Source organism: Schistocerca serialis, chromosome 2 (assembly GCF_023864345.2).
Source record: "Schistocerca serialis cubense isolate TAMUIC-IGC-003099 chromosome 2, iqSchSeri2.2, whole genome shotgun sequence".
In the NCBI taxonomy this organism is placed as follows: Eukaryota; Metazoa; Arthropoda; class Insecta; order Orthoptera; family Acrididae; genus Schistocerca; species Schistocerca serialis.
In genome coordinates, this window is record NC_064639.1 from 1,052,826,020 (window position 1) to 1,052,851,649 (window position 25,630).

The 25,630-nt window shown below is 39.4% G+C and overlaps 1 protein-coding gene across 1 annotated transcript in view; it reads left to right on the forward strand.

Moving 5' to 3' along the window:
* The window catches only part of LOC126458501 (endoribonuclease LACTB2), a 112,919-nt gene that overhangs the window by 12,575 nt on the left and 74,714 nt on the right, over positions 1 to 25,630 (forward strand). The window contains exon 2 of the mRNA XM_050095595.1: positions 18,308 to 18,471. Within this exon, the coding sequence (XP_049951552.1) occupies positions 18,308 to 18,471 (164 nt within the window). The remainder of the gene's footprint in view (positions 1 to 18,307; positions 18,472 to 25,630) is intronic.

The window sequence follows — 25,630 nt, forward strand, 5'->3', positions numbered from 1 at the left end:
ATAAAAAAAATCAGCTCATTATAAACACCAGCAAAACAGTATCAATTAATTTCCACAGGTAACAAAATAGATTTCTTCATAATCCAGATGTCGCTATTATAAATCCACTCATTGTAAATAAAGTGGCAACAAAGTTTCTGGATATTAGGATACAGAGTGATTTAAAATGGGGACAATATGTTGATTATGTCAATAACAAGCTCAAGTAGTTATATTTTAAGGCTCCTAAAAAAGTTGCACAAATGAGCAATCACTAATTTATGCTTGCTATGCATATTTTTGTAGATAACAGAAATGTGGCTTCATATTCTAGGGAAACCCTTCAGCAGCTCAGGGGACCTCCAGAATCTAAAAGAGAGCAATTAGGATTATTACTGAGTGCACTGCTATATCATTGTTTAAAACACAAAAAGTGCTTTAGTTGGGATCCACCTGTACTGTGGACACTGTAAGGTATATTTAAAAAATATGTAATCGGTATTATGATAGTGTTCTAACCAAAGAACACTTTAACTTCATTACATGAAAAAGCATAAACACATGAGAGACAAAGTACATACAACACATAACACACAAGCGGCTGGCAGAGCCTTATGTTCCAGTTTATATAGTCATTAGTCCTAACAGGGAGTGCAGCCGGCAGGCTGCACACAGAACCACTCACTTGCAAACTATGAAGCGGTGTACACACAAATTTAGTAGTTACAGCATACAGTATGAGAAAAAAAATGTTTACATACACAGCCACAATTCAAGATTAAAAGAAAACTTGGAACATTTCTCAGCTAATACAAATTTTGTCAGAAAGGTACTCATACATTACATATAGGAATAAAATTGTGCAACAAACTGCCACAAAATATAGGTAATGACAATGCACTTGAAAGATCTTTTCGAGAGTGTCTACAGTACCACTGTTCCTATTTAACTTTTGAAAAAAGTTTGTGATTTTGTAGTGTAAGTAGATGCCCTCCCATGTGAGACAGCCTTATCAAAGGTGCCTTCAGAGATGAGTGGAGGAGTTTGTGTACTCCAGTAAAGTTGAGGGCTGCACTTCCCTCGACAGGGAACCCAGATGAATTGTGTCTCATATGGGAAGGGGTGGGGGATCCATAAGCATAGGGAAGCCAATCTTCCTATGGGAGTAAACCCTAAGGGAAAATCTTGGTTCTCCAGGTTAGAGGTTGGGTGTGGGACTAACAACCCTGCCTCCAAAATGGAATTATTGCAGATACCACACATCAGCCTAGAAAGAATATGAATTACAGGATGACAGCCAGGTGAGGAAACATTGTAACAAGAAGGAAAATGATTATTATGATAGCCACCTGGAACATTAAAACGTGGCAGATGGCAAGAATTAGAGAAGAAATGGATAAGTATTGATTGAAAATAGCGGCATTACAAGAAATACATTGGAAAGGACAGAGAATGATAGCGTTGGGGAAACATACTAGTATATTGATGTATAATGGAGGGGATACAGGCTGTCATAGTACGAGCTTTCGTATATGTAGGTCAATGAAGTTAAATGTAATTAGTTTCACAGCAGTCAGTGATAGGTTGTTTTCTTTGAAATTTAGAGCAAAATTTTTTAAGGTTATAATGGTGTGTGCCTGTGCCCCTATTTTGGATGTAGATGAAGTTGAGGAAATCAGCAAACTTCAAAGGCATCATGTAAAACAATCCTTGGGATCTGAATGCAAAAATAACATAAGAAGAAGTGTATAGAAACATATAGGAAGAGAAAGCATGCATTAAGTAAGTAATGATAATGGACTTTTAAGACCAACAGACTTTGCCAGAGGAAAGAGTTGATGATAATAAAGGATACATGGCATCCTAGGAACGATATTAAGAAACGCACTTGGGCATCACCAGATGCAGGTGCAAGAAGCCAAATAAAGTATATAATTACGAATAAATGGCATACATTAGATATTATGGAATTTAGAGCTATAGAGGGGTTGAGAGAGAGACATATCATTACTTAGTGCAGATCAGATATAGACAGAAGATAGATTTGGCAAGAAACAGACGAGCAGGAAAGAAGCAAAACACAATATAGAACGTCTCTAAATTAAAGGGAAGCAGGAAGAATACAATAAGAAATTAAGAAAAGATTTTTGAGATGAGAAAGGACTTGAGGAGGAAGAGGATGTGGAAACTCAATGGAAGATATTGAAAACAGCCATTAGTGAAGCTTGCAGGGGAAGTACTGGGGTGGTTAGAATACAAAAAACAGTTAAATGGTCCAATGAGGAGTTGTCACTGGTAATCCATGAAAGAAATGAAGCAAGGCAAATAATGCTGCAAAAGTTTGGAAGAGTATAGAGAGAAGAGGAACAGAGTGGATAAGTTAAGCAGGGTGAAGAAAAGGAAGTATGAAAGGAGGAAGATAGAGCAGTTGGATGAAATAAGGAACAATAATGAGATACGAATGTTCTGTGAAATATCTAGAGAAGTGAAGAAAGTATTCCAACCAAGAGCAGTCTTCTATAAAGATAAATATGGGAACCTAACTGGAGACAAAAGCAAAGCTTTGGGAAGATGGAAAGAGTATTTTACTGAGTTTCTTGATGGAAATGTGGGAGGTAACGGAGAGGAAGAGGAGCAACCAGATTTGGAATTAGAATTAGAAGTGGAGGAGCAGGAAGTTGAATAGCCAGACTAAGGAGAAACGAAGAATACAGTCACAAACATAAAGAAGGATAAAGCAGAAGGATAAGATGGCACAGAGGACTAATTATTAAAGTTTGATAGAAAGGCGATGGAGATGACTTTTATAAAGGAAATATGGAAGAGGAAGAAATGCCTAAGGATTGGAGTGAGGAATACTCTGCCCACCACATAAGAAATGCAATAAGTCAGAATGCAGCAGTTATCACAGAATTACTCTCTAGGAGACAAAATATAAGGTGTTTGGTAAGATTTTAGTCTCTCAACTAGAATGCTGGGAGGAAAGGGTACTGGGAGATTATTAGGCTGGATTTAGGAGAAATAGATCCACAGTGGGCAAATGCTGGAGAAATTTTAGGAATGTGAAAGCAGCTTCACCAGTAGTACATTGATTTTAAACAAAAATCAAGAGTCTAGTCAGGAATAAGGTTCTCCAAAGTATGAAAGATTTTAGAATCCCACTAAAATTAGTGGGGTTGACAGAAATGACAGTGAAAGCAACAGTATGCAATTGACAAGGGTAGTCAGGAGAGTTCCAAGTAGGGAGGGGGCTGCAGTGAGGAGACATGATCTCTGTGCTATTTTTTAATTTAGTAGTAGAGAAGGTATTTCAGCGAATGCAATAAACCCAGGGGAAGCAATAGTTAACTGGCAGATCCAAGTGGTGGCATATGCTGTCCATGTAGAATTCATTGCAAGGAATTTTGAGCTTTTAAGGATGAATATGCAGTATTAGAAGGAGAAGTGTAGAAGTTCGGACTGGAAGTGAATAAGGACAAAACAAAGAATATGATGGTGGGAGATCCTGGTACAAGGGAAGATTAGGGTTTAATGTCCCATTGAGGTCGAGGTCATTAGAGGCGAACCATAAGCTGGGACTGTTTCAAAGATGGGGAAGAAAATTGGCTGTGCACTTTCTAAGGAATCATCCCATCATTTGCCTGGAGTGATTTAGGGAAATCAAGGGAAACCTAAATCTGGATGGTCGGATGCAGATTTGTTGTTCTCCTGAACGCGAGTCCAGTGTGTTAACCACTGTACCACTTCCCTCAGAAATCGTGTTGGGCACAGAGAAGAGACTTCAATAAAAATAAATGGGAAAGAATATCAAAGAGTGGAAGTGTTTAAATATACAGGTTTGATCTCAGCAGAAGGTAATAGGACAGCACTAGAAATTCAAGAAAGGATGACAAGTGGATTTCACAGTATATTCAGTTCAGGAATGTTAGTAGGAACACACAAACACAATATATATATATATATATATTGGACTATATTAAGACGTTTAGTAAAGTGTGGATCAGAAGACTGGGTGGAGGGTTATAGCAATGGTAAACAGGAATTGGAGAAGGAAAGTAATGGACAGATATGAATGGAGGCTGGTGACAAAGGAGGCCAATGTTCTACAAGGACTGTAGTACCAACCAGTAAGTATGTGTAAATTCATGTAAACATGAATATTTTTTCACCAAAAGGCTAAATAAATAAATTTAATCTTCAATAGTGAGACTATTATTATTGTATCCTATTCTGTGTAGATAGAACACAGTCCATGAACACTCACCAGTTGTGGAAGAAGTTGTGGAACAACTGGTTCCTGTGGCTGCTGGCAGCAGAGTTCACAAACTGAACACCTAGCCAGAAACAAAGTCCAGAATGAAGTGAAAGCTGTTGTAAGCATGCACAAACAGTCCATGGAGCAGTCTGAATAGAAAACATAACTAAGCCTAGGTCAATAACTCTGCTATTATTGGCTCGTATCAAAGGCTTCACAGAATAGCTGGAATTAAATGACAAGTGACAGGGTGCATTATTTACAGGCACTCTCATGTCAGTGGTTGGGCCTGTGTGACATGCTTGCAGCTGCGATGGCCCCCTGCAGTTGGGATATGAAGCCAGGGTATCCCTTACCTTTCCTCCATATCGACAGTTGGGCTGGCCAGGAAATCTGTATCACTGTCAGATACCAAACCCTTCCTCCCTGCAATTGGCATGTAGGGATGGAAATGGCCTAGCCTATGCTGACGGTGTCGGGGAGAGAGAGAGATGCTGGAATCCCCACCAAAGTCTCCTGTGGTAATTCAACACTGTGATAAACTGGATCGTATGTCAGCACTGACTGCAGTATTTGCCAGCTGATTGATGGTTTCTGGTGCACTGCGTGGTCCTGCCTGTAGGGGAGTGGGTGTTGGCCGTGGTTGAAATGGGGCAACAGTTCTGTCTTCATGGGCACCTCAGTCCGAGAATGAGCAACCTCCATCAACTGTTTGGTGAGGGCAGTCAGTGATTTTGGTGGGAGCCAGACATGGCTTATGGATTTATGTGGTTCCACCTCTGTTAGCTCCCCCTGATGGTCCCTGTTGACACCCCATTAATGCCCTAAACAAGGGTGGAGGTTGTTGTAATGGGTGGCATGCTGATGGGCAGGCTTGTCCCAAATGTAGCTGCGCAAGTCAGGCCCTTTTGGTTGCTGAGGGTAAGGGGAGAGAGCTATGTCCGATTGTGGCAAGAGCAGATTTCAGTACCTGAGTACATACTCCAGACTGGCTGCAACATCAGACATTTGCTGCCCCCTGTTGCTGACACTGACGCACCTGAGGTTCAGTCTGGAAGTGTGAGGCTATAGATGGGAGCCCAAGTGATAATACTGCTGTGTGTGGGTAGCGGGCATGCCGATTAGGGCACAGAAAGTCAAAGAGGGTGTGGGATCTGCACCCATTTAACATTTCAGCCAGAACACATACATTTATAGATCACCAGCTTACCAGGAAGCCGTTAAGAGATTCTCCAGTGTTGGCTGTCAATATCTTGCACTTCTGATTTTGGAAGATTCTAACCATCCACTCAGCTTCTAAAATGGGTGCTGGTTGTAAAGGGGCATTGGTTAGGTGCTCAATCCAGCTGTATATGCAAAATTCCTGAAACTATGGTGCCTTGAATTAAGGGTGTTGAACTGCTGTTGGGTTTGAATGACTGACACTTTGATTCCCTATGTACTTGGTAAGCTGGTAGTAATGGCTATGTACTAAAACCTCTGGCATTTGACAATTGGTAACATCTACTTGCACGGCAGGGGTTCTCATTCAACTGTATGACTGTGGGTTGATTACTCAGTAGAAAATAAGGGAGCACAAGGATAGCAGGTTCAACAAACATAGTAAGAAGACAGACACATATGGAAAAAAATCACAGATGTGGCGGTCAAAACTGATGAGCATTATATAGAGAGTAAATCACTGACAAATAACAGCATTGCCCACTGCACAGAACAGGCATTGCCATGTAATGGTTCATGCTTATCTGGTACAGAAACCTTAATTAACTTTTCAGAATACGGTCTGTCCCTCTCTTGGGTAATGTAATAAGCACAATAATCATGGTTTCTGATTCTAGCCTGCTACTAACTTGAAGGGCTAATGCACTGTAAGATTAATTATCAAGGCCAAAGGATAAAGAAAGTGTTGGAAAGAGCAAGATGGCTTTGGGAGGATGGGGACTGTGGAGAACTGAACACTGATGTATGTTCTTACCTGGCTTGGCTTTGAGTCATAGAGATACAGAAATGGCACCTGCCATCACAGCATCTTGGCAGCTGTGGATTACAAATAACCTCGCAGCATGGGTGGTGAAATTTAATATTTGTCACCCCATGTCTTAATGTACTGAGGAATACTTGATTTCCTCAGCTTGCCAACATTTGCTAATCATATCTGTGTAAAACAGACGAAAATTGAGACCCTACGTTATGTCTATTAGCCTAATGGTTCATCTCCCTTGTCCTATACAGGACAACTTGTATCTACCACAATCTGAACTGCACAAGAAAAAAGCAGAAAGTGAGGGTGAGGCAAGGTGTGCCTGGAGTTTAATCAGCTCAGTTTGAGGAAAAAAAGAGACCTCTCAAATTTAAATGTTACCAACTTTCTCGTGAGTAAGGTGACAGAGTCTGCATCAACCCCGCTAGGCACAGGAGGGGCTGTTGAAAAAGATTTTAAGTTGGCACCCACTGTACCTCAGTGGAGGGAGAGTTTGTAAGGAACAACTGTGTTCAAACTTTGCTAGAGTGGGGCAGGAGGCAGAGCTTTTAACAAATTTGCCGCTTTCAAGCTAGGCAACAGTCGTTTCTTATTAGCTGCCATAGTTTCAGTTTAAGTTAAATAATCAATGGCTAATGCTATCAATCTGAACTTTTTGGTATGATTACTTCTGTACTGGGGAAGTTACTGCTATCCCTTCTTTCTGTTTCCAACAAGGCTGAACATATTAAATTCACCAAAAAAGCTTTTATAAATATAAACTAATTATAATATCAAAATTTAAATTACTTTTTTTTAAACAAAGGTGGAAGTTGCTTCCTGTATTGCAAAAGTGGTGGAGAGGACACGGATGGTAGCTGTGGTGGTGGTGGTGGTGGTAGTGTTAACCACCAATGCCATCTATGGAAAGTTAGAGTGGGTGTTGACAACTAGCAACCACATTGCTTCTTGGAGTGGTCTGCTGAAATCAGTATATACTCTTTGTCAGTGGTGGTCAGGACAGGGCCAAGGGTTGAAACCATGGGTTGGTGGTGACTGATTTTGGTCCAGGCCTTGCAGTTCCAGACCATATGTTCTATGGAGGCATCAACACCAGGCCAGTATGCATGACACTTGCTGTTGCCTTCATTTTGCACATTTCCCAATGCTCAGTTATAATGTGGAGAAACTTCAGTAAATGTTGAGGGGGGGGGGGGGCGGCATGAGTGGAACTACCTGTCAACATTCAGATTCATCTGTGGCCAGCAGTAGGACACCATCAGTTGCTGTAAGCAGTTGGTAGTGTAATGAATTATATGTGCACCATGCTGGGTCAGTGCCCTTAGGTAGATGCTCAGGCCAACACCGCCATACAGCAGATCTCTGTATAGTAGCAGATCATGAGCTGTTTCTGCTACCACATTGTGCACCGTAATTCAGAATTTGTAGTGTGTGTGTCACTGATTGGTGTGTGAGTCTCAGGATAATGCCATTATACAGCAGACAACACCCTGCAGAGTAGCAGATCATGGCCTGTGTCTGTCACCATTTTGTGCACTGTAATTGGGAATTCATCTAATGTGTGCCACTGATTGTTGTCTACAACAAAAAGTAGTGCTTCATGCATATCAAACTCTGCACCTGAGGCAGACAGTAAGTGGAAAAGTGCATCTGTATTTGATTGCTGTGTGGTGAGCTGATAATGGATCTCCTGGTTATGGTTGAACAATGCCCACTGTCGCAGCTGCTGTGCCATCTTATCAGGAGATTTAGAGTGGGGACTGAATACTGAAATGAGGGGCTTGTGATCAGTGGTCAGGTGAAACTTAGTACCATGAGATATATGTGAAACTTCTTGACACCTTATTTCGTAGTCACTGCCTCTTTCTCGATTTGTAAATAATTTTGCTGTGCCCCATTTAATGCATTAGATGCAGATGTAATGGGCTGGTATGTGCCACTGGCTTATTTGTGGGACAGCACTGCACCAATGCCACAATCTGATGGACCAGTGGAAAGTAGAAGGTCTTTGCCTGGGTTGAATGTTGCTAAACAAGGATCCAACTTAAGGAACTTTTTAAGTTGGAAAGAAAGCTTTCTGGCATGCCTCTGACCACACAAATGTAACACCTTTTTTCATGGAGTTGGTTAAGTGAGTGGGAAAATCTGGGCAATGTTGGGGATGAACTTCAGATAGTAATTAACTCTGCCAATGGGGCAAGGTGACGCACTGGTTATGACACTGAACCTGCATTTGGGAGGACGATGGTTCAAATCTTTGGCCAAACACCAGATTTAGGTTTTCTGTGATTTTTTGAAATCGCTGTAGGCAAATGTTGGGAAGAGTACAGCTGATTTCCTTCCTCATCTTTCAGTAATCTGAGCATGTGTTCAATCTCTAATGACCTCTTTGTTGATGGGACATTAAACACTAATCTTCCTTCTTCCTCTTTCTTTTTTTTCCCTGCTCAGGAACGACTGTAGTTCTTTTGAGTTTTTTGGGACCTTGTAAGTTAACTGATTGTGCCCATATGATCCTGCACAGGTGTGAGCCCTTCTTTACTTAATGTATGTCCTATACCATTGACACTCGGCTCAAAGAAACAACATTTGTTGAGGTGAAAATGCAGACCATGGCCTTTGGCCCACTCAAACAGCATATGTAGATTGTGCACATGATGCTCCCATGTGGCCCTTGTAATTATCAAGTCATTTAAATAATTAACACAATTGGGGATATCTGGAATTAGTTGCTTGAGATATCTCTAAAATTTTACAGGAGTTCTTATGATGCCAAATGGCTATCTGTTGTAGTGATGCACCCTGAACTGTGTATTAAGCACTAGAACTGTTTTGTGTGATCATCCCCAAGCAATTGAAAATTGGCATCAGAAGATCTATCTTTGAAAAATAATAGCCTCCAGACAATTTTGTCAACAATTCTTGCAGTCTTTGGATTGTATACAGATCAAAATTTGCTTGAGCATTAATGGTAGAATTAAAAATCGCCACAAATTCTAAGAGATACATTTGGCTTCTTAACTATTACCATGGGTATTGCTCACTGGATAGACAATACTGTGGAGATTGCTCCAATACTTCTCAATCTATTTAGTTATGCTTTAACTTGATCAGTAATGGTGAAAGGCTCTACGCAACTTAGACACTGCTGATTGTTTTAAGCATATATGGTCTCAGAACCCTGTTGCACAACCTAATGTAGTTTCAAACAGTAGCTTATATTGTGCACAGTAGCTTATATTGTGCACATACCAACTTCTGTGAATGATATCATGATTGAAACGAGTTTCGCTTGGTCCATATTTGGAAGCCAAAAAGTGCAAAAGTTTCTAGGCCAAAAGTGTTAGTTATCATCCCAACAACTTACTACTAGCTGGATTAGTTGCTTAGCTATGTTCTTATACTTAGCCTGGACTAAGATCTGACCCTGCAATGCCATTGACTGTCCATTGTATGTCACCAGTCTGCACTGAGAGTGCCACAGCAAAGGGGAGTTGATGCACTGACACTTGTCCACATTAATCAGATAATTGGAGACTGGCTGCATCTGTGTCCAATTGGAATCTTGCTGTCCATTAATTTCCATCTGTAGCATTAAATTTTGTGTCCTTCCTGATGCTGCTATCATCGTCTCCTGGCAGCTGAGGCTTGCTAGATACCCCTGTTTGCAGCACACAAAACAGGTGATGTCACAGGCAATGACACATTGATGCCTTAGGCCTCAATCTGGACACTAACATTTCTGGGACTCTTTGGCAACAATGGGAAGGAAACTACTGTATGAGCATCCTCTTGCATTGGGACATGCCAACAACGAACAAAGCACATCTGTTTGTGGGCATCTACCAATGATGATGATGGTGAACTACTAACTTCTGCACTAACTACTGAATCTCTCTTTGGCTGACTACTTGAAGAATAGGTGCTCAGTAAATTAAATGATGCATTGATTGAATGTTGTCAGTTGATCACAGATCACAATGGCAACTACTACTACTACTACTACTAAGATAGTCAACACTGGAAGCACAGTGAAACATAGTTTGTGCTGTTGGTTCTTGAGCTTTGGCAATTTGTAGCACCTTGCTCAGGGTTGGATCAGATGACTCTAAAGCCTTCACACTACCTTCTCGATCAGGAGCAAGACGTATAACAACATCACAGATTACAGAGTCCGCATATGATGCATCACACAATTTACTCCGCATATGATGCATCACACAATTTACAAGAGAAATTACCCTAAGTATTGCGTCAGCAGCCCATGACTCATATGTTTGCATACATTGGTTAACACATTGATTAAATGTGAGCCTAGTTGGAACTCTGTGAGTTTGATGACCATAATAGTCCATCAGTAAACCACAAACATCAGAAAGCTCAAACTATTGGGATCTGAGAGTGAGCATAGTTTTTGCACCACTTCGTACAATTTATTACTAGAAGACAATAAGAGTGCATTCTGATATTCTGGGTCAGTTATTTGACTTGCCTTATGTGAAGAACAAAACGGTGTAAATAGATCTCGCAACTCTCATTTGCCTCGTGGAAGTAAGTGAATGGCAGATGGGGAGACAATGATACTGCAACTGCAGGCTGTTACTGCTTTTTCCGCTGTTGTAATAGCAATTTCTGCTGTTGCTTTTGAAATTCCCACTGCTGTGCTTGTTACTGCTGCAACTATCACTGCTTTTCTTGCTCTTGCTGCAGCCATTGTAGCTGCCCAGTGAGAAAGATCTCACCACCACTTTTCTGTCCTAATCTGAGTAGGTAGAATGTAGTTTATGATCACTCACACTGGTGGCGACACAGAGACTGGTGGAACAAACAGGCAGTTCCTGTGGTTGATGACAGCAGAGTTCACAAAGTGAACAGTTAGCCAGAAATAAAGTCCAGACATAGCCAAGCTCGTTGTAAGTGTGCATAGACAGTCCATGGAGCAATCTGAATCAGAAACGAAAGTCTGCCAAGCTTAATAACTCTACTGTTAATGGCATGTATTGAAGTCATCATAAAATTGCAATAACTAACTGACGAGTGTCAGGCTGTGTTACTTACAGGCACTCTTTTGTCTATGCGTGGGCCCATGTGACATGTCTTGTGGCTGTGGGGGCGCCCTCCTTGGAAGCGAGCTGATGGCACGGCACAAAGCCCATGTATCTCTGACCTTTCCTTCATATCGATACTCAGGCTGGAAGGGAAATCTGAATCACTATCTGATGCTAAAATTATAAGGAAATACAGAACTAAAAACTTTTCTTTACCAAGGGAAGTGGCATATAGATAAGATGTTATAATTCATATTTGTGAGGAATGCATTTAGTTATCCTGATAAGTGTTCTGTTTGCCATAAATGACCTTGATTAAAAGGCAATTTCTTCAAAAATACCACAACCAGTGTTGGTTTTTTTTTACTGAACTCTTAACAATTTTAGTGTTGATGAAATGTTGAGAATGAACTGAAATGGATACATACAAACTAAAGTCTGCTTCAAGAATGATTTCTATTGATCATTCTGATGATTTCTCTTACTATGTAGCAGATTGTGTACTGGATCAAATGATCCTGATAAATTAAATTTCTCTCTAGGGCCGGAACTCATATCTAATCCTCTAGACCTGCAATATTAGCAGGAGACCTGCTGCGAGTTTGGAGATTCATTGTGATGCAATGAAGCTTTGAGATATATGCATAGCTTGGTTGACACATTCTGCATGAAAAAGAAAGTAAGGGCTTAATGTCTTGTTAGCAATGAGATCTTCACATATTGAGCACAAGATCAGAAGGGGGAAGGAATTTGACCATATTTTTTTTCCAAATGAACCTACTGGCAAGCCTTAAGCAGACAACTTCAATTTGGATTTCCATATATGAACTTGAACCAATGCCCTCCAAAATGCAAGTTGAGGGTCTTACAACTCTCTCACCTTGCTAATCGCCTATCACCTACTCCTCTTTTCCCACTTCCCTAAAAGGCTTCTGTTGGGCCCAGCCTCAGATCAGAATATAGTTTTAATTTTTAAGAATCAAACATGGAAAGTCTAGGATGGAACAACAAAACAATGATGACAACTGAAAAGCCATTGTATCCAAGTGTTAGCACCCAGAGAAAGTGGTCGTGCATATGTGTGTGTGTGTGTGTGTGTGTGTGTGTGTGAGTTGTGCTGGTGTAAATATATGTGTTTTCTTTCTCGGAAGGACTTTTTTTTTCTGAAAGCTTAATTGTTTAGCATGCTTTTTGTTTTGCATCTGTCTGTGACTCTATGCAACGAGTAACTTCTAAGGATGACTGATTATGGATTTTCCTTGGCTCGTGACATTTTCCTATTATTATTTGCATTTTGTCCCTGTCCCTTGAACCTTTACCTCTTTAATCTGATAACAACAAGAAAGTCTCTTTCTGAAATCTGTCACATCAAATTTACTTTTTCAATCAGTACTTTAATTCTCTTTATGGGAAATGAAGACATATGACATTTAGTCTTTGTAGATACTTAAATGCTTCTTTCACTTGTCATAGCAAAACTACCCACAAATCCAGTCAATTCAACCCTTAAAATGTGCAGCCCAGTTGTGTAATGATACCTTATTTCTGCCTATCATAAAGAGCATGTTCACTTTCGACATATTAGTAAATCCTTTTAACCAACAGCAGCAACGTTTCACGAAGAGCTTAAGGAATATTTTTTAATATTTATTCTTTAGCTGAAATGCGTAGTCCACTGCGAGCTCCATTCAATGTGTATTTCTTCACTATTTGCTCCAAAGCAATCTTAACTGCTTTCCCAGAATTTCTAATTTTAGCCAGACATGTTATTCTCTTGTCAGACCATGGCATGTGGCAACTCATCTCCATGCTCCTCATGTTCCTGCCAAAGTATCAGTCTTAAAGTATAGCCATATCATCAGCTGTGTTTCTATCACTGTGTGGCCTTTCCACATACATATGACAGTGGAACTACTATGGACTGTTCAAAATGAATATTCATCACTGTTTCTAATGATGTTGATCACTGAATTGGAAACTATAAATGATGGGACTTTGGCAGCTGTTTATTTATTAGAGATGTCTGAATTCCTTCTCCTGTTACAAGCCTTAAACTGAACCTATCTCCAATCCTCTAACATGTGCCATTTTGCTAGTCATATTTTCTATTTGTTCCCAATTTGTACATATTTGCAAATCATTTAACATTTAGCATTACAATTGAACTGCATTTTAAGGATTTAAGGTATTAAGAATATGGAAGTAGAGGGAAGGCTGTGGACAGGGGAACTGTTAGAATAAGAAGCTGTTTAGTATCAGTGTTATGTCTTTCATTGGTCCAGACAAATCCAGCAAAGCCATCAGGTCATTACTTTCAGTAGTCAGTTGGTGTGTTACGTGCAATTCATTCAAGTCTAGATGGTTTCAGATATTGATTTACCATTCTATTTGCATTCCAAGTTTTTAAGCAGTCCATTTATATTTGTTGCCCACGAAGTCAGATATGAAGACTGCTAACTGATGAGCACTAACAGCTGCATGGCGTGAATTTCTGAATTAAGTATTGGGATCTACCCAACTTGGTCTTCTTAATGTTTATCTACATGTAATTAAGGGCTCTCTTCAAAAACAAAGGGAGAACCTTATTAGCCACTTCTTCTAGTACTTATCAGAATATTTGGACTTGAGAATGTAAATTTCAGGTAACCCTAATGTTCAGATTAAACAGGATTTAACTTTCCCAGTTGTAGATAGCTCATAGTGTTAGCTACAGAGTTAATAAGCCTGAAGTAATAGATAAATACTAAAGTACTTGAGTCATGGAATGGGATGCAGGTCTCCAACCGGCATCCTGATTTATGTTTTTGTGTGGTGTGCCAAAATTGATTAAGATGAATGCTGGTATGATTCTTTTGAAAGGACAGAACATATTTCATCACCCATTTTTGCCATATCTGAGATTAAGTCTCCTCTCCACTTCTTTGTTGCTGATGGGCAACAAACCCCAATGACCTTCTCTTTGTCAACTAAGTCATCATAAATTATGATAGTTTCTCCACATTCTTTATTAATATACACTGTATGTTTGTTAGTGTATAGTACTCATCAATATTTTGTTTTCATTGACTTTTTTTTTCCTTCTCCCACTTCCGTCCTTTTATACATGACCCTACATTTATTCCCCTGTTATTTTTTTTTAAATTCATTCTTTTGTATATTTTATTTCTATGTGTAACCTGTGATACCTTTTTTGTTCAGCTATCATTCTTGATGTGTCAACTTCTGACAGTCAATTAGGTGTCATCTGGAATTTTAATCTTAGTTGTTAGTTCTTCCTTACTTATAACTCATTTGCTACACTCTGTGTACATCCTAACTCAAGATTTCAAAGTACTTTACCTTTCCTTTTGCACGTGTACATTTATTTATTCGTGTCAGAAGTATGTATACAAAGTAGACAAAAACAGACTAAATATACAAAATTAATACATAAAAAGAAAATATAGATACAGTGTGAGGCAATTAGTCAATTAGTGATATAATAGTTACTTATGAACAGATTACAAAAGCTAAATGTAATCAGACCAAAAATTAGCAACCTCAGTGGCATTCTTCCTGGCCCACAATGGGTCCTCCAGCATGAACTGGGCACTGGGGACAATTGTACAAGTGCTTGGTGGTTTGTTCAGTTCCACATCTGCATAAAGTTGACGGGTCTCCAAGGTAGTTCCATTTGGCCATATTATCGGTTGTTCTACCCACACCACTTCTTAGTCTGTTGTGGTATTTCCACATTTTCTATTGCAGATTTTTGTCTGCTGGAGTGTGGGGAAGGGGGGGGGGGGGGGCTTCAAAGGTGGGATCTGTAATGCAATATCTGCACATTTCTAGTTGTCCACAGGTTTGTCATGCCATTAACAGTGATGCACTGTCACTGACAGAAGCTTTTAGAAAGCTCTTCCCATATTTCAGCCTATTTTGGGGAGGCTGGTGTGCACACAGTGGGTGAGCAGCCTTTAGTTCCACTTTGGATCTCTCCAGTGTTTGTGGCAACTTCCCGTCTTATATCTGTTGGGGCTATCCTGACCAAGCTGTAGAGTTTATAGGTAGGCATAGCCCATTAGCATCCTGATGTTATTCTTCATGTCTCGTTGAGGGCAACATCCACATGCCTGGCATGAAAAGAACTGTACCAAACAAAGCAGGTGTATTCAGTGGCAGAGTAACATAATGCAAGTGCCAATGTTCTGCATACTATTGGTTGGACACTCCATCCACTACTTGTGAGCTTTCTGATGGTGTTATTGTAGGTAGATAGTTTTTGTTTTGTGTTTAGGCAATGCTTACTGAATTCAGAGCGTGGTCCAGTATGACACCCAGATAGTTTGGGTTATGACAGTGCTCCAGCTCCATGCCATCCCATACAATTTTAAATTTTCTGTTGGCTTCTTTGTTTCATAGATGTAAAGCGGATACTTGAGTTTTAACCAGACTCAGTTTCAGACGGTTATTTTGGTAATAAACCACAAGAGTGTGAAGTTCTTTTGTTAGATGTCTCTCTACTGTTTCAAAATCTTTGGCTTGAGATATTAGTGCTGGAGCATTCGCATAAATGAAGCTTCTTGTGTTATGAGGTTGTGGCTGATCGTTATGATAGATGCTGAGCAAGGCCGGTGCTAGGACACTACTTTGGGGCAGACCGTTTTTTTTGTATTCTCCGTCTACCTTTCTTGCCATCTAGTTTGACATAAAATCTATGGTTCTGAAGGAGTTTCTCTTTGAAGCTGGTAAAGTTGTAATCTATCATTAATTGATATACTTTGTGAACATGATATTCTGCTGCATAGTACCATAAGCTGTGGAGAGATCCCTGAGTACTGCTCCTGTAACCAAATCACACTCAAAACCGCCCTAATTATTCTGTGTCAAATTGAGGATTTGTGTTGTACAATTTTTATTTGGTCTACATCCAGTATGCTGTGGTATCAGTTGTGTCTTGGTGATGGCTGAGATGAATAAGGAACATTCTTTCAAGGCTTTTATAAAGGTGACACAAAAGAGATATATAGGGCAAAAGTTCTTGCCATCACAAGCTGGCTTATCAGGTTTCAATATGGCAATGATCCTTGTCTTTCTCCAGATTTTAGGACTCTACTGTCATGTTAGACAGTTATTATAGACTTGCAGTAGCCATCCCATAATCACAGGCCCAAAATGCTTCATCTGCTCTATCAATAAATCATCAAGTCCTGGCACCTTACCAGATGTACACTTTTTAATAGCAGCTTTCAGTTCTTCCAAAGTAAGCTTAGCAGACAGCACATTTGTTTCTGAATGTTGCTGGGTTATGCCTACTTTTTATTTCTTCCTTCAGTTTATGCATTCATCAGCACCTGGTGGTCATCTTCATTTGGGGTGGCTTTGGATCTTACTTTGAGTATAGTAAGGTCATTACTGAGTCGTTTGAGCAGTTGCAAAGCTTTTCTGCTACTCTTACACATGTCAATATTCTATACTGTTCTAGTCCATCAATTTTATTTGTCTTTCACCATTTCCTGGGATAGTGTCTGTCCTGATTTTACTGTATCTGTACTGAACTTCTCTTCATCAAACAGTCTAAGGTATTCTTGCAGTTTTGATGTTAATTCTTTGTTCACACCCAGAATGTATGTTGTACGGTAGCTTCTCGGGATTGGAGCATGAGAGTACCTCTTCACAGCATCTACAAAACAATCATAGGAATCTGGTACAGGTTTGATGCTTAGTGTTGCCTCATCCAGAATTTCCACAAAACTCCTCCTATTGGCCTTCTTAAAGATGAACCACCTATGGAATGGGATCACCTGTGGTTTGTCAGCTAGAAACACTTGACAGCAAATTGGCTTCCATTGGATGCCAGGTGTAGGTGATATACGCTCTTCACATAGTGTTGAGGAATGGTGTCACTGATGAAAAGCAAGTCAGGGTTATGTCCCCTTTCCCAGCAACCACTGTTAAATGAAGGTGGTAACTTGCATTCATGTAAGAGAGTTTATCGTCTGCAGTCGGCCCACCTCAGTACCTCCTCTCTCCATGTACATCATCATCATCATCATCATCATCATCATCAACAGCAACAACAACTACTACTTCATAACAACCCCAAACACTACTGTGGCTCTTGAAGTTTCCCATGACGAAGTGAGCATCAAGAATTTGAAAATTTACTGGGGGACTGAAGTTAAATTTTTCACAGAACCATCCCACCATGTTTAATGAAGCTTGAGTCGGCAGTTGGCATGTGAACCTGTTTCTGTTGAGATGCTACAGGGTGTAATGGCAAATTTCACTGTTAGTTTGAGTGGTGTACATTTCAGAAAGATTGTGATATGGTTGCAAAGACTACTTGCGGAGGACAATTTAAATTATGGATGCTGATATCATACGATATGCACAGCATGCAGTACCACCTGTTAGCAGCTTTTAGAACTATTTTGAAACTTCTGTACAACTTTTATATAAAATTTCTACAGCTTTCACAATAAACATATCTTTTGTTACACTCATCTAACAGTCTTAGTTTTCGAGATATTCAATTTTGAAATCAAGGACTTCTTAACTGGACATCCTGTATCTTCATAACAAGCAACACAGTGAGGATGTGGTGCTCAAAAAAGAAAGAACAATGACAAGTTTATGGCTGATCCCTACCACTTGAGTTTCTGAAATATCAATCACAAAATTATTTTAAGTGTAATTGATTTCACTGCTTGTATTTATATTAACATCCCTGGGCCCCCAACCAGAACCATTCCAAAAATGCAACTGTTCTCACATACCTATTGGAGGACTAATTGGGTGTAATGTTCAGAAGTAAAAGAAGGGAGCTAAGTCACTCCTGGAGGAGAGCTTGGTTGGCCTGATTGGTTCAGGTGACTTGTTGAGATGAGCAAAAGACCTGGGTTAGAATCTTGGTCTTGAAAATATTTTTGAATTTTACAATAGATACCAGTAGTTCTTACAGGTGATTCTGTTAGTAAAAGCTGTTTCATAAACAATATTTTTTTGTTTTATTTTTTTATTTTCTTGAAATGTGATATTTCTCAATATACAATTCTATTTCAGGCGCATTTTGTTAGACACTGGAGATCCTAATATTCCAGAGTATATTGAAAATTTGAAGTCAGTATTAAACGATGAGAATGCACATCTTGAACACATTATAATTACACATTGGCATCATGACCACATTGGTGGAGTTGGTGATGTAATTAAGAACGTTAAAACTGGTAAGTTCCCAGAGTTCTTCTCAGTATTACACTACTACTCAAAATATTATGTATGTACATAAATTAATTCAATGACTTTATATTTGTAAAAGAGTTATATGTAGTGAAGCAATAAAGGAAATTCCTCGATGGAAAAACACGTAGAATAAGGGAAAAGCAACCAGCTACCTATGGCAGATTGATGTGTGGCGCATGGACGCACATAACAGGAAACAGTGTTCACTCTTTCGAGCTATGGCTCTTCTTCTAGGACGAAGTACACACATTTGCACTTTTTGTGTGTATGGGTGTACTTTCTTCTAGAAGAAGAGCCTCATACATCAGTCTGCTATGGGTGAGTGATTATCATGTGATTGTCTTTCTTTTATTTTAAGTGTTTATATGTTGTGATATATTGAAAAATAGTGTGGCAAATTTTGTAGAATATCATTGCAAATTGATCTGATGGGCTTTCATCTGCATTTTTTCATTCATGTGCTGTGTAAATTTCCACTCAGCTGTCTTCTATTTAAAATATTCATATTACATTTGATTAATGATATCTGTATTACAAATTCCCATCTTCAGATGTCCTGTGGATATTTTGGTATGAGAATACTTCTTACACACATAACATTCCATATGTTACACTTAATTTCTGAATAGTGCTAAATGCCAACACCTCTGGCGGTGGTACACTTACTTATGTGAACTGGTCACTGTGTAGCCAGTTGACTGTGATAGTACATCAAAACACCAACCAGAACTGAATGCAACATATTGTGAACATGATCCTTAGTGTTGCTGAAGAATCCATTTTACTGCTCTATACCAACATTAAAGACTGTCTGTCATCTGGTGATTTTAGAAAGCATTGCTCATGTTAAACTCAGCTTGCCCTTTTCTTACATGAAATATGATAAACTATGGATGTAGGGCAACAGGCAAATTCCATGTTTCTAGATTTCCAGAAAGTGTTTGACATGGTGCCCCATTGCAGGCTGTTAGAGAAGGTACAAGCAAATGGAATAGGTTCACAGATATGTGACTTGCCTGAAGAGTTCTTAAGTAACAAAACCCAGTATTTTGTCCTTGATGGTGAGTGTTCATCAGAGACAAGGATATTGTCAGGAGTGCTCCAGGGAAGTGTAATAGGACCACTATTATTTTCTATATGCATAAATGATATGGCAGACAGGCTGAGTAGCAATCTGTGATTGTTTGCTGATAATGCTGTGGTGTATGGGAAGGTGTCAAAGATAGTGACTGTAGTTTGATACAAGATGACTTAGACAAAATTTCTAATCTGCGTGATGAATAACATGTGGCTTTAGATGTAGAAAAGTGTAAGTTAATGCAGATGAGTAAGCAAAACAACCCCTTAATGTTTGGATACAGCAGTAGTAGTGTCCTGCTTAACACAATCATGCCATTTAAATACCTGAATGTAATGTTGCGAAGTGACATGAAATGGAATGAGCATATGAGAGAAGATGAATGGTTGACTTTGGTTTAAGGGAGAATTTTATGAAAGTGTGGTTCATCTGTGAAGGAGACCACATATAGGACACTAGTGTGACCTATTCTTGAGTACTGCTTGGGTGTTTGGGATCCGCACCAGGTCGGACTGAAAAATAACATTGAAGCAATTCAGAGGCGAACTGCTAGGTTTGTTACTGGAAATTTCGATCAGCATGCCTGTGTTATGGAGGTGCTTCAGGAACTCAAATGGCAATCCCTGGAGAGAAGGCAACATTCTTTTTGAGGAACACTATTGAAAAAATTTAGAGAACTGGCATTTGAAGCTGACAGCAGAACAGTCCTACTGCAGCCAACATACATTACATGCAAGGACCACAAAAATAAGATTTGAGAAATTAGGGTTCATACAGAAACATTTTTTGAAAGGAAATGACTAGTAGTGGTACAAGGTACCCTCTGCTATGCACCGTACAGTGGCTTGCTGAGTATGTAGATGTAGATGTAGATGTACGCAGTCTGCAAACAGGGGCAGAAGCAAGATACTGTAAGGGTGCAAATGCAGAGTGCAGAGAATATTGCAGTCCTTTCAGTAGGAAGAACAAAACTTCACTGAATTATAAAAGAGGAGAAATCATGTGTGAGTTCATAAATTCCATAAAACTTTCAAATAAAACTGTAATGGTACGGGGGATGATCAGAAGGATTTCAGGGTGAGGAGGGGAGGGAATTCTCTATAATTGCTGTAATGACAGTAAGGCAATCTCCAACAAACCCAGAAAATATGCAAAGAACATAGTATTATATTTTGCTCATGTTAGCACAATAATTATCCAGAATGCAGCATTCTGCAGAACAAAGTGATCATTGAGAGGAACATGTGAGACTTCAGTTTCACCGATACAGAAATTTACAAGTGTACCTTCTCCATGTAAGAGACTGGTTGCATATTGTGTGCGGCAAGTGGCACAGAACTCTTGAGCACATAAAAATTTATTATAGCAAGTTTTTGCACTAATATGAAATCCAAGGGAACTACTATGAAAAGGATAGATTGCTACATGCCATATGGAGGAGATGTTGAGTTGCAGACAAGCACAACAAAAGGAGTGCTACACATGTGAGCTCTCAGCCAGAAGACCTTCATCTAACATAGAAAGCACTCGCACATTGATGCAAGCAGAATTTGCAAACACATGACCACTGTCTCTGGCCCTGTGGCTGGACTGTGAGCAACTGCGCCTGATAGAAGAAGCAATTTGGGTGGTGGGGGAGGGATAGCAGGGTAGGGGTTGGGGAGGGTGTAGTGCTGTTTGTTGGAACATGCAGGGATGTGGTAGGAACAGGGTAGAGCTGGTAGGTGCAGTTGTGAGGTTGTAGGGGGCGGCAGGAGAGCTGGAAAAGGAGATACAAGTACAGGAGGGTGAAAAAAGAGACTGACTAGTGGGTGTGTTGGTATAATAGAAGGTTGTCCAATGCCAAGTGGGAGCAGACAGGAGGATAGGTGAGTGAAGGACAAGGATTAGTGACAGTTGAGGCCAGGGGGTTTACAGGAGCATAAGATATATTTTAAGGAAAGTTCTGAACTACGCAGATCAGAAATGCTGGTTTTGGTAGGAAGTATCTAGATGGTGTAGGCTGTGAAGCAGTCACTGAAGTGAAGCATGTTGCATTGGGCAGCATGTTCAGCAACTGGGTGGTCCAGCTGTCTCTTGGCCACAGTTTGTCATTAGCTATTCATGTTGGCTGTCATTCCCATGTAGAATGCAATACTGTGGTTGTAGCTTAGTTTGTAGATCACATGACTGCTTTCACAGGTGGCCCTGCCTTTGATGGGAGAGGTGGTGTTTGTGACCGGACTGGAGCAGGAAATGGTGGTAGTGGTGGTGGGAGGGTGTACAGGACATGTCATGCATCAATGTCTATCACAGGGTTATGAGCCATGAGACAAGGAGTTGGGAGCAGGGGTGGAGTAGGGATGGACAAGGATATTGCATAGGTTCGATTTGCGGCAGAATATCGCTGTGGGAGGGAGGAGTTGCTAGGATAGTAGGTAGGATATTACTTCTTTCAGGGCATGATGAGAGGTAGTCAGAACCCCAGAAGAGAATGTGATTCAGTTGGTACAGTCCCGAATGGTACTGTGTCATGAGGGGAGTGCTCCTTTGTGGCCAGATGGTGAGGATGTTGGAGTTAGTGGGTGACTGGAGAGTTAAGGCATGGGAGATCTGTTCTGTACAAGACTGGGAGGGCAGTTTCAGTTTCTGAAGGTCTAGGTGAGACCCTTGGTATATTTGAAGAGAGACTGCTCATGGCCATGGGTGGCGGGGCTGTATGGAAGGGAATTCATGGTATGGAAAGGGTGGTAGCTGTCGAAGGTGGTTGGTAGATTAGATATGGATGGAAGTACTGAGGTAGCCATCTGTGAAATGTAGGTCAACAACGAGGAAGGTGGTTTGTTGGGTTGAGGAAGACAAGGTGAAGTGAATGAAGGAGAAAGTGTTGAGGTGCTGGAGGAATGCGGATAGGGTGTCTTCAATCTTGGTCCAGGTCATGAAGATATCATCAGTGTATCTGAACCAGGTGAGGGGTTTGGGGTTTTGGGTGGTAAGGAAGGATTCCTCTAGATGGCCCGTGAACAGTGTCTCATAGGATGGTGCCATGTGGTGCCTATTGCTATACCATGGATTTGTCTGTACGTGATGCCTTCAAAGGAGAGGTAATTATGGGTGAGGATGCAGTTGGTGATGGTGACCAGGAAGGAAGTTGTGGGTTTCTACGTTCCATACCACACTTTACAACTGATCTTTCTCTTTGTAACTGGTATCACTGGGACATTCTCCATTTGGGAGACTTATCTGCTTCTGACTCATTCTCAACAAACTGATACAAACAGAATGATATTATTTTTATTATTTGTGTAGTATTTGTAGTGTTCCCTTATATATATCCCACTGTGAACACTAGAATGACAAAATCACCACAAATTGTTTAACACACACACAAACAACTGTTGGTGTCACACACATCGTAGAATTATGAACTGGGTAATGTATTATATGTTACATTGCTTTACACTACAGTCACTACAGACATGAATATAAATGACAAGAAGTAAGTTTTGGGACAGTTACCAAGCCCAGGTGGCAGTCCATGAATCAGTTTACATTAAATCACCAGTAGCATTGTCACAGCTATCTAAATGTGAATTGTGAAATGTGGTTTATTTGCCTCATAATGTACATAATCTAAATCATTCGATTCAGGTACAGGAGACACATCAAATTGTGGTAAAATTTTGCAATAAACAAAGAAGAGCTGATGTTAACAAACAGTATGAAAAATGAAAAATGCTTTTTTTTTCATACATATTAATAATTACCCCTTGCTCAAATTATCATTTCATCATCTACGAATTCTTCTGCTGAATAGTAGCATTTCTCCCACAGAATCTACTGTAGCCTCATTTTTAAAATTTCTGGCTTCATATTAAATGTTTTTTGCCAGTAACTTGTCATATATTGTCATCCCAATATACTGTGGAGTCCATGCATATAATTTCAACTGAATAAAATTATTTTTATCTCTGGCATTATATGTATGGTTAAAATGATTCTCCTCAAATAATTTTTGTCTGCTGCATAAGAAGATTATAATTTCATAAATGTATATGGAGGGAACAGTTAGGATTTGTAGCTTCTGAAATAATGGGTGACAAGACTCTGTTTGTCATGTTGTACACATGTATTGGACAATTTTCTTTTGCAGTTTCAGTATTCGAGATACACTACTTGAACTTCCCCATAAAATTACCCATGTCTAATGACAGATTCAAAGTAACTATGATAAGCAATTTTTCATGTACTCAGGTCAGTGTAACTTGCTAGTATTTGCATTGAAAATACAAAACTGCTTACTTTATTTGATAGGAAGTCAATATGTGTATACCAGCTTAAGTTCTTGTCCACATTTAGTCCCAGGAATTTAACCATGTCAGCTCTTTCATAGGTTGATTTTTATGTTGTATTTTAAGTTCCACACATTTTGCATGTTTGGTTTTGAACTATACCATATGGGTTTTGCAATGTTTAGTTTCAATCTGTTCGACTGGAACCAGTTTTCTAAGGTATCCAGTGTGCTTACAATGGAGCTCGGGATTTTTTCTGCATTGTTATCTTCAATTAAAACAGAAGTATCATCTGCAAACAGAACTGATGGGGAATTTATATTTATGGGTAAGTCAGTTATACAGAATAGGAACAGGATTGGTCCAGAATGGAGCTTTGAGGCACACCTTGTGATACTGTACTCCATTTAGAATAATAATTCATAGCATCTGAGGTGATAGGTACCCTTCATTTTCCGTTGTGTAAGAATGATGCTAGCTAATTTAGAGCATTGTCCTAATCCCATATTTGTGTAATTTGTAGATAAGCAAGTCATGGTTCATGGAGTCAAATGCTTTTGCGACATCAGCAGAAGATACTTGCAACTTTACTACTCTGATCCAATGATTTGTCTGTCTTTTCAGTAAAGTTCTTCATTGCATCCAAAGTGTTTTCTCCTGGTTGAAATCCAAATGTGTTACTTACAATAATATTGTTTTTTACAATAAAGTCTTTGATCTGGTTTGAAGCTACTTCTTCTAATACTTTTGACATGACTGGGAGAATAGAAATAGGCTGATAGCTTCCCATATCTTCCCTCAACCCTTTCTTGAACATAGGTCTGACTTTGGCATACTTCAAAACATTGGGAAAACATCCCTGTTCAAAATATCGGTTGAATATTTTAGTTAGGGGAGGTGCTATTATGCCACACACTGTTTTAATCATTTTAGGGGTATCTCATCCCACCTAGCAGAGTTTTTATTTTTTTAATGGTAATGTAACATTTTCCACATCCTTCACTGTGACTTTTATAAAATCCATAAGATACTCACCTTCTTGGTGGATTCCAAAAGGATTTACTTTACTCTGCTACATTAACATCTGAATTTGCTACATTTATGAAGAATTCATTTAAACACTCTAATATTTGAGTCAGATTTACAATAAAGCTATCATCTACTTTAACCCTAGATATTTCATTACTACTGACTCTAACACCTAACTCTGCTTGGACAACAAACCACACTGCTTTTGTTTTACTTTTATGTTGTACATTGATTTTCTTGTTTGCCATTTGTTTGGCTGCCTTCACAACTTTTTTTAATATAGCTTTATAATGATGAACATACTCAGTAAAATGTCTGTTTTTATTACATTTCAGTTCATTGCGGAGTTTTCTCTTCCTGACATTAGAAATTTTTATATCCTGGGTTATCCATTTAAGTTTATTAGTCATTTTGTTGCTTGTGGTTCTAAGTGGAAAAGTTTCATTAAATATTTCAAGAAAGCTACTTAAAAATTGTTAAAGTTACTATTACTCAAAATACAGCTGTTTTAAGGCCATTCAACCTCTCTTAACTTATTTCATAGAAGTTCCTTTTAATATGGCTTTTGTTACAAGAAATTTCTTTCTTAATTTTTGTTAATGCAATGAATAATGCAGAGTGGTCAGAGATTCCTAAATCTATGCAAAATTTATAAACATCTTCAAATGCATAAGTTGTTAGAATTTTATCAATACAGGTAGCTGACTGTGCATTTACTCTAGTGGGTTGCATGAAGTTTATTTTGAAGCCAAAGATTTTTATTAA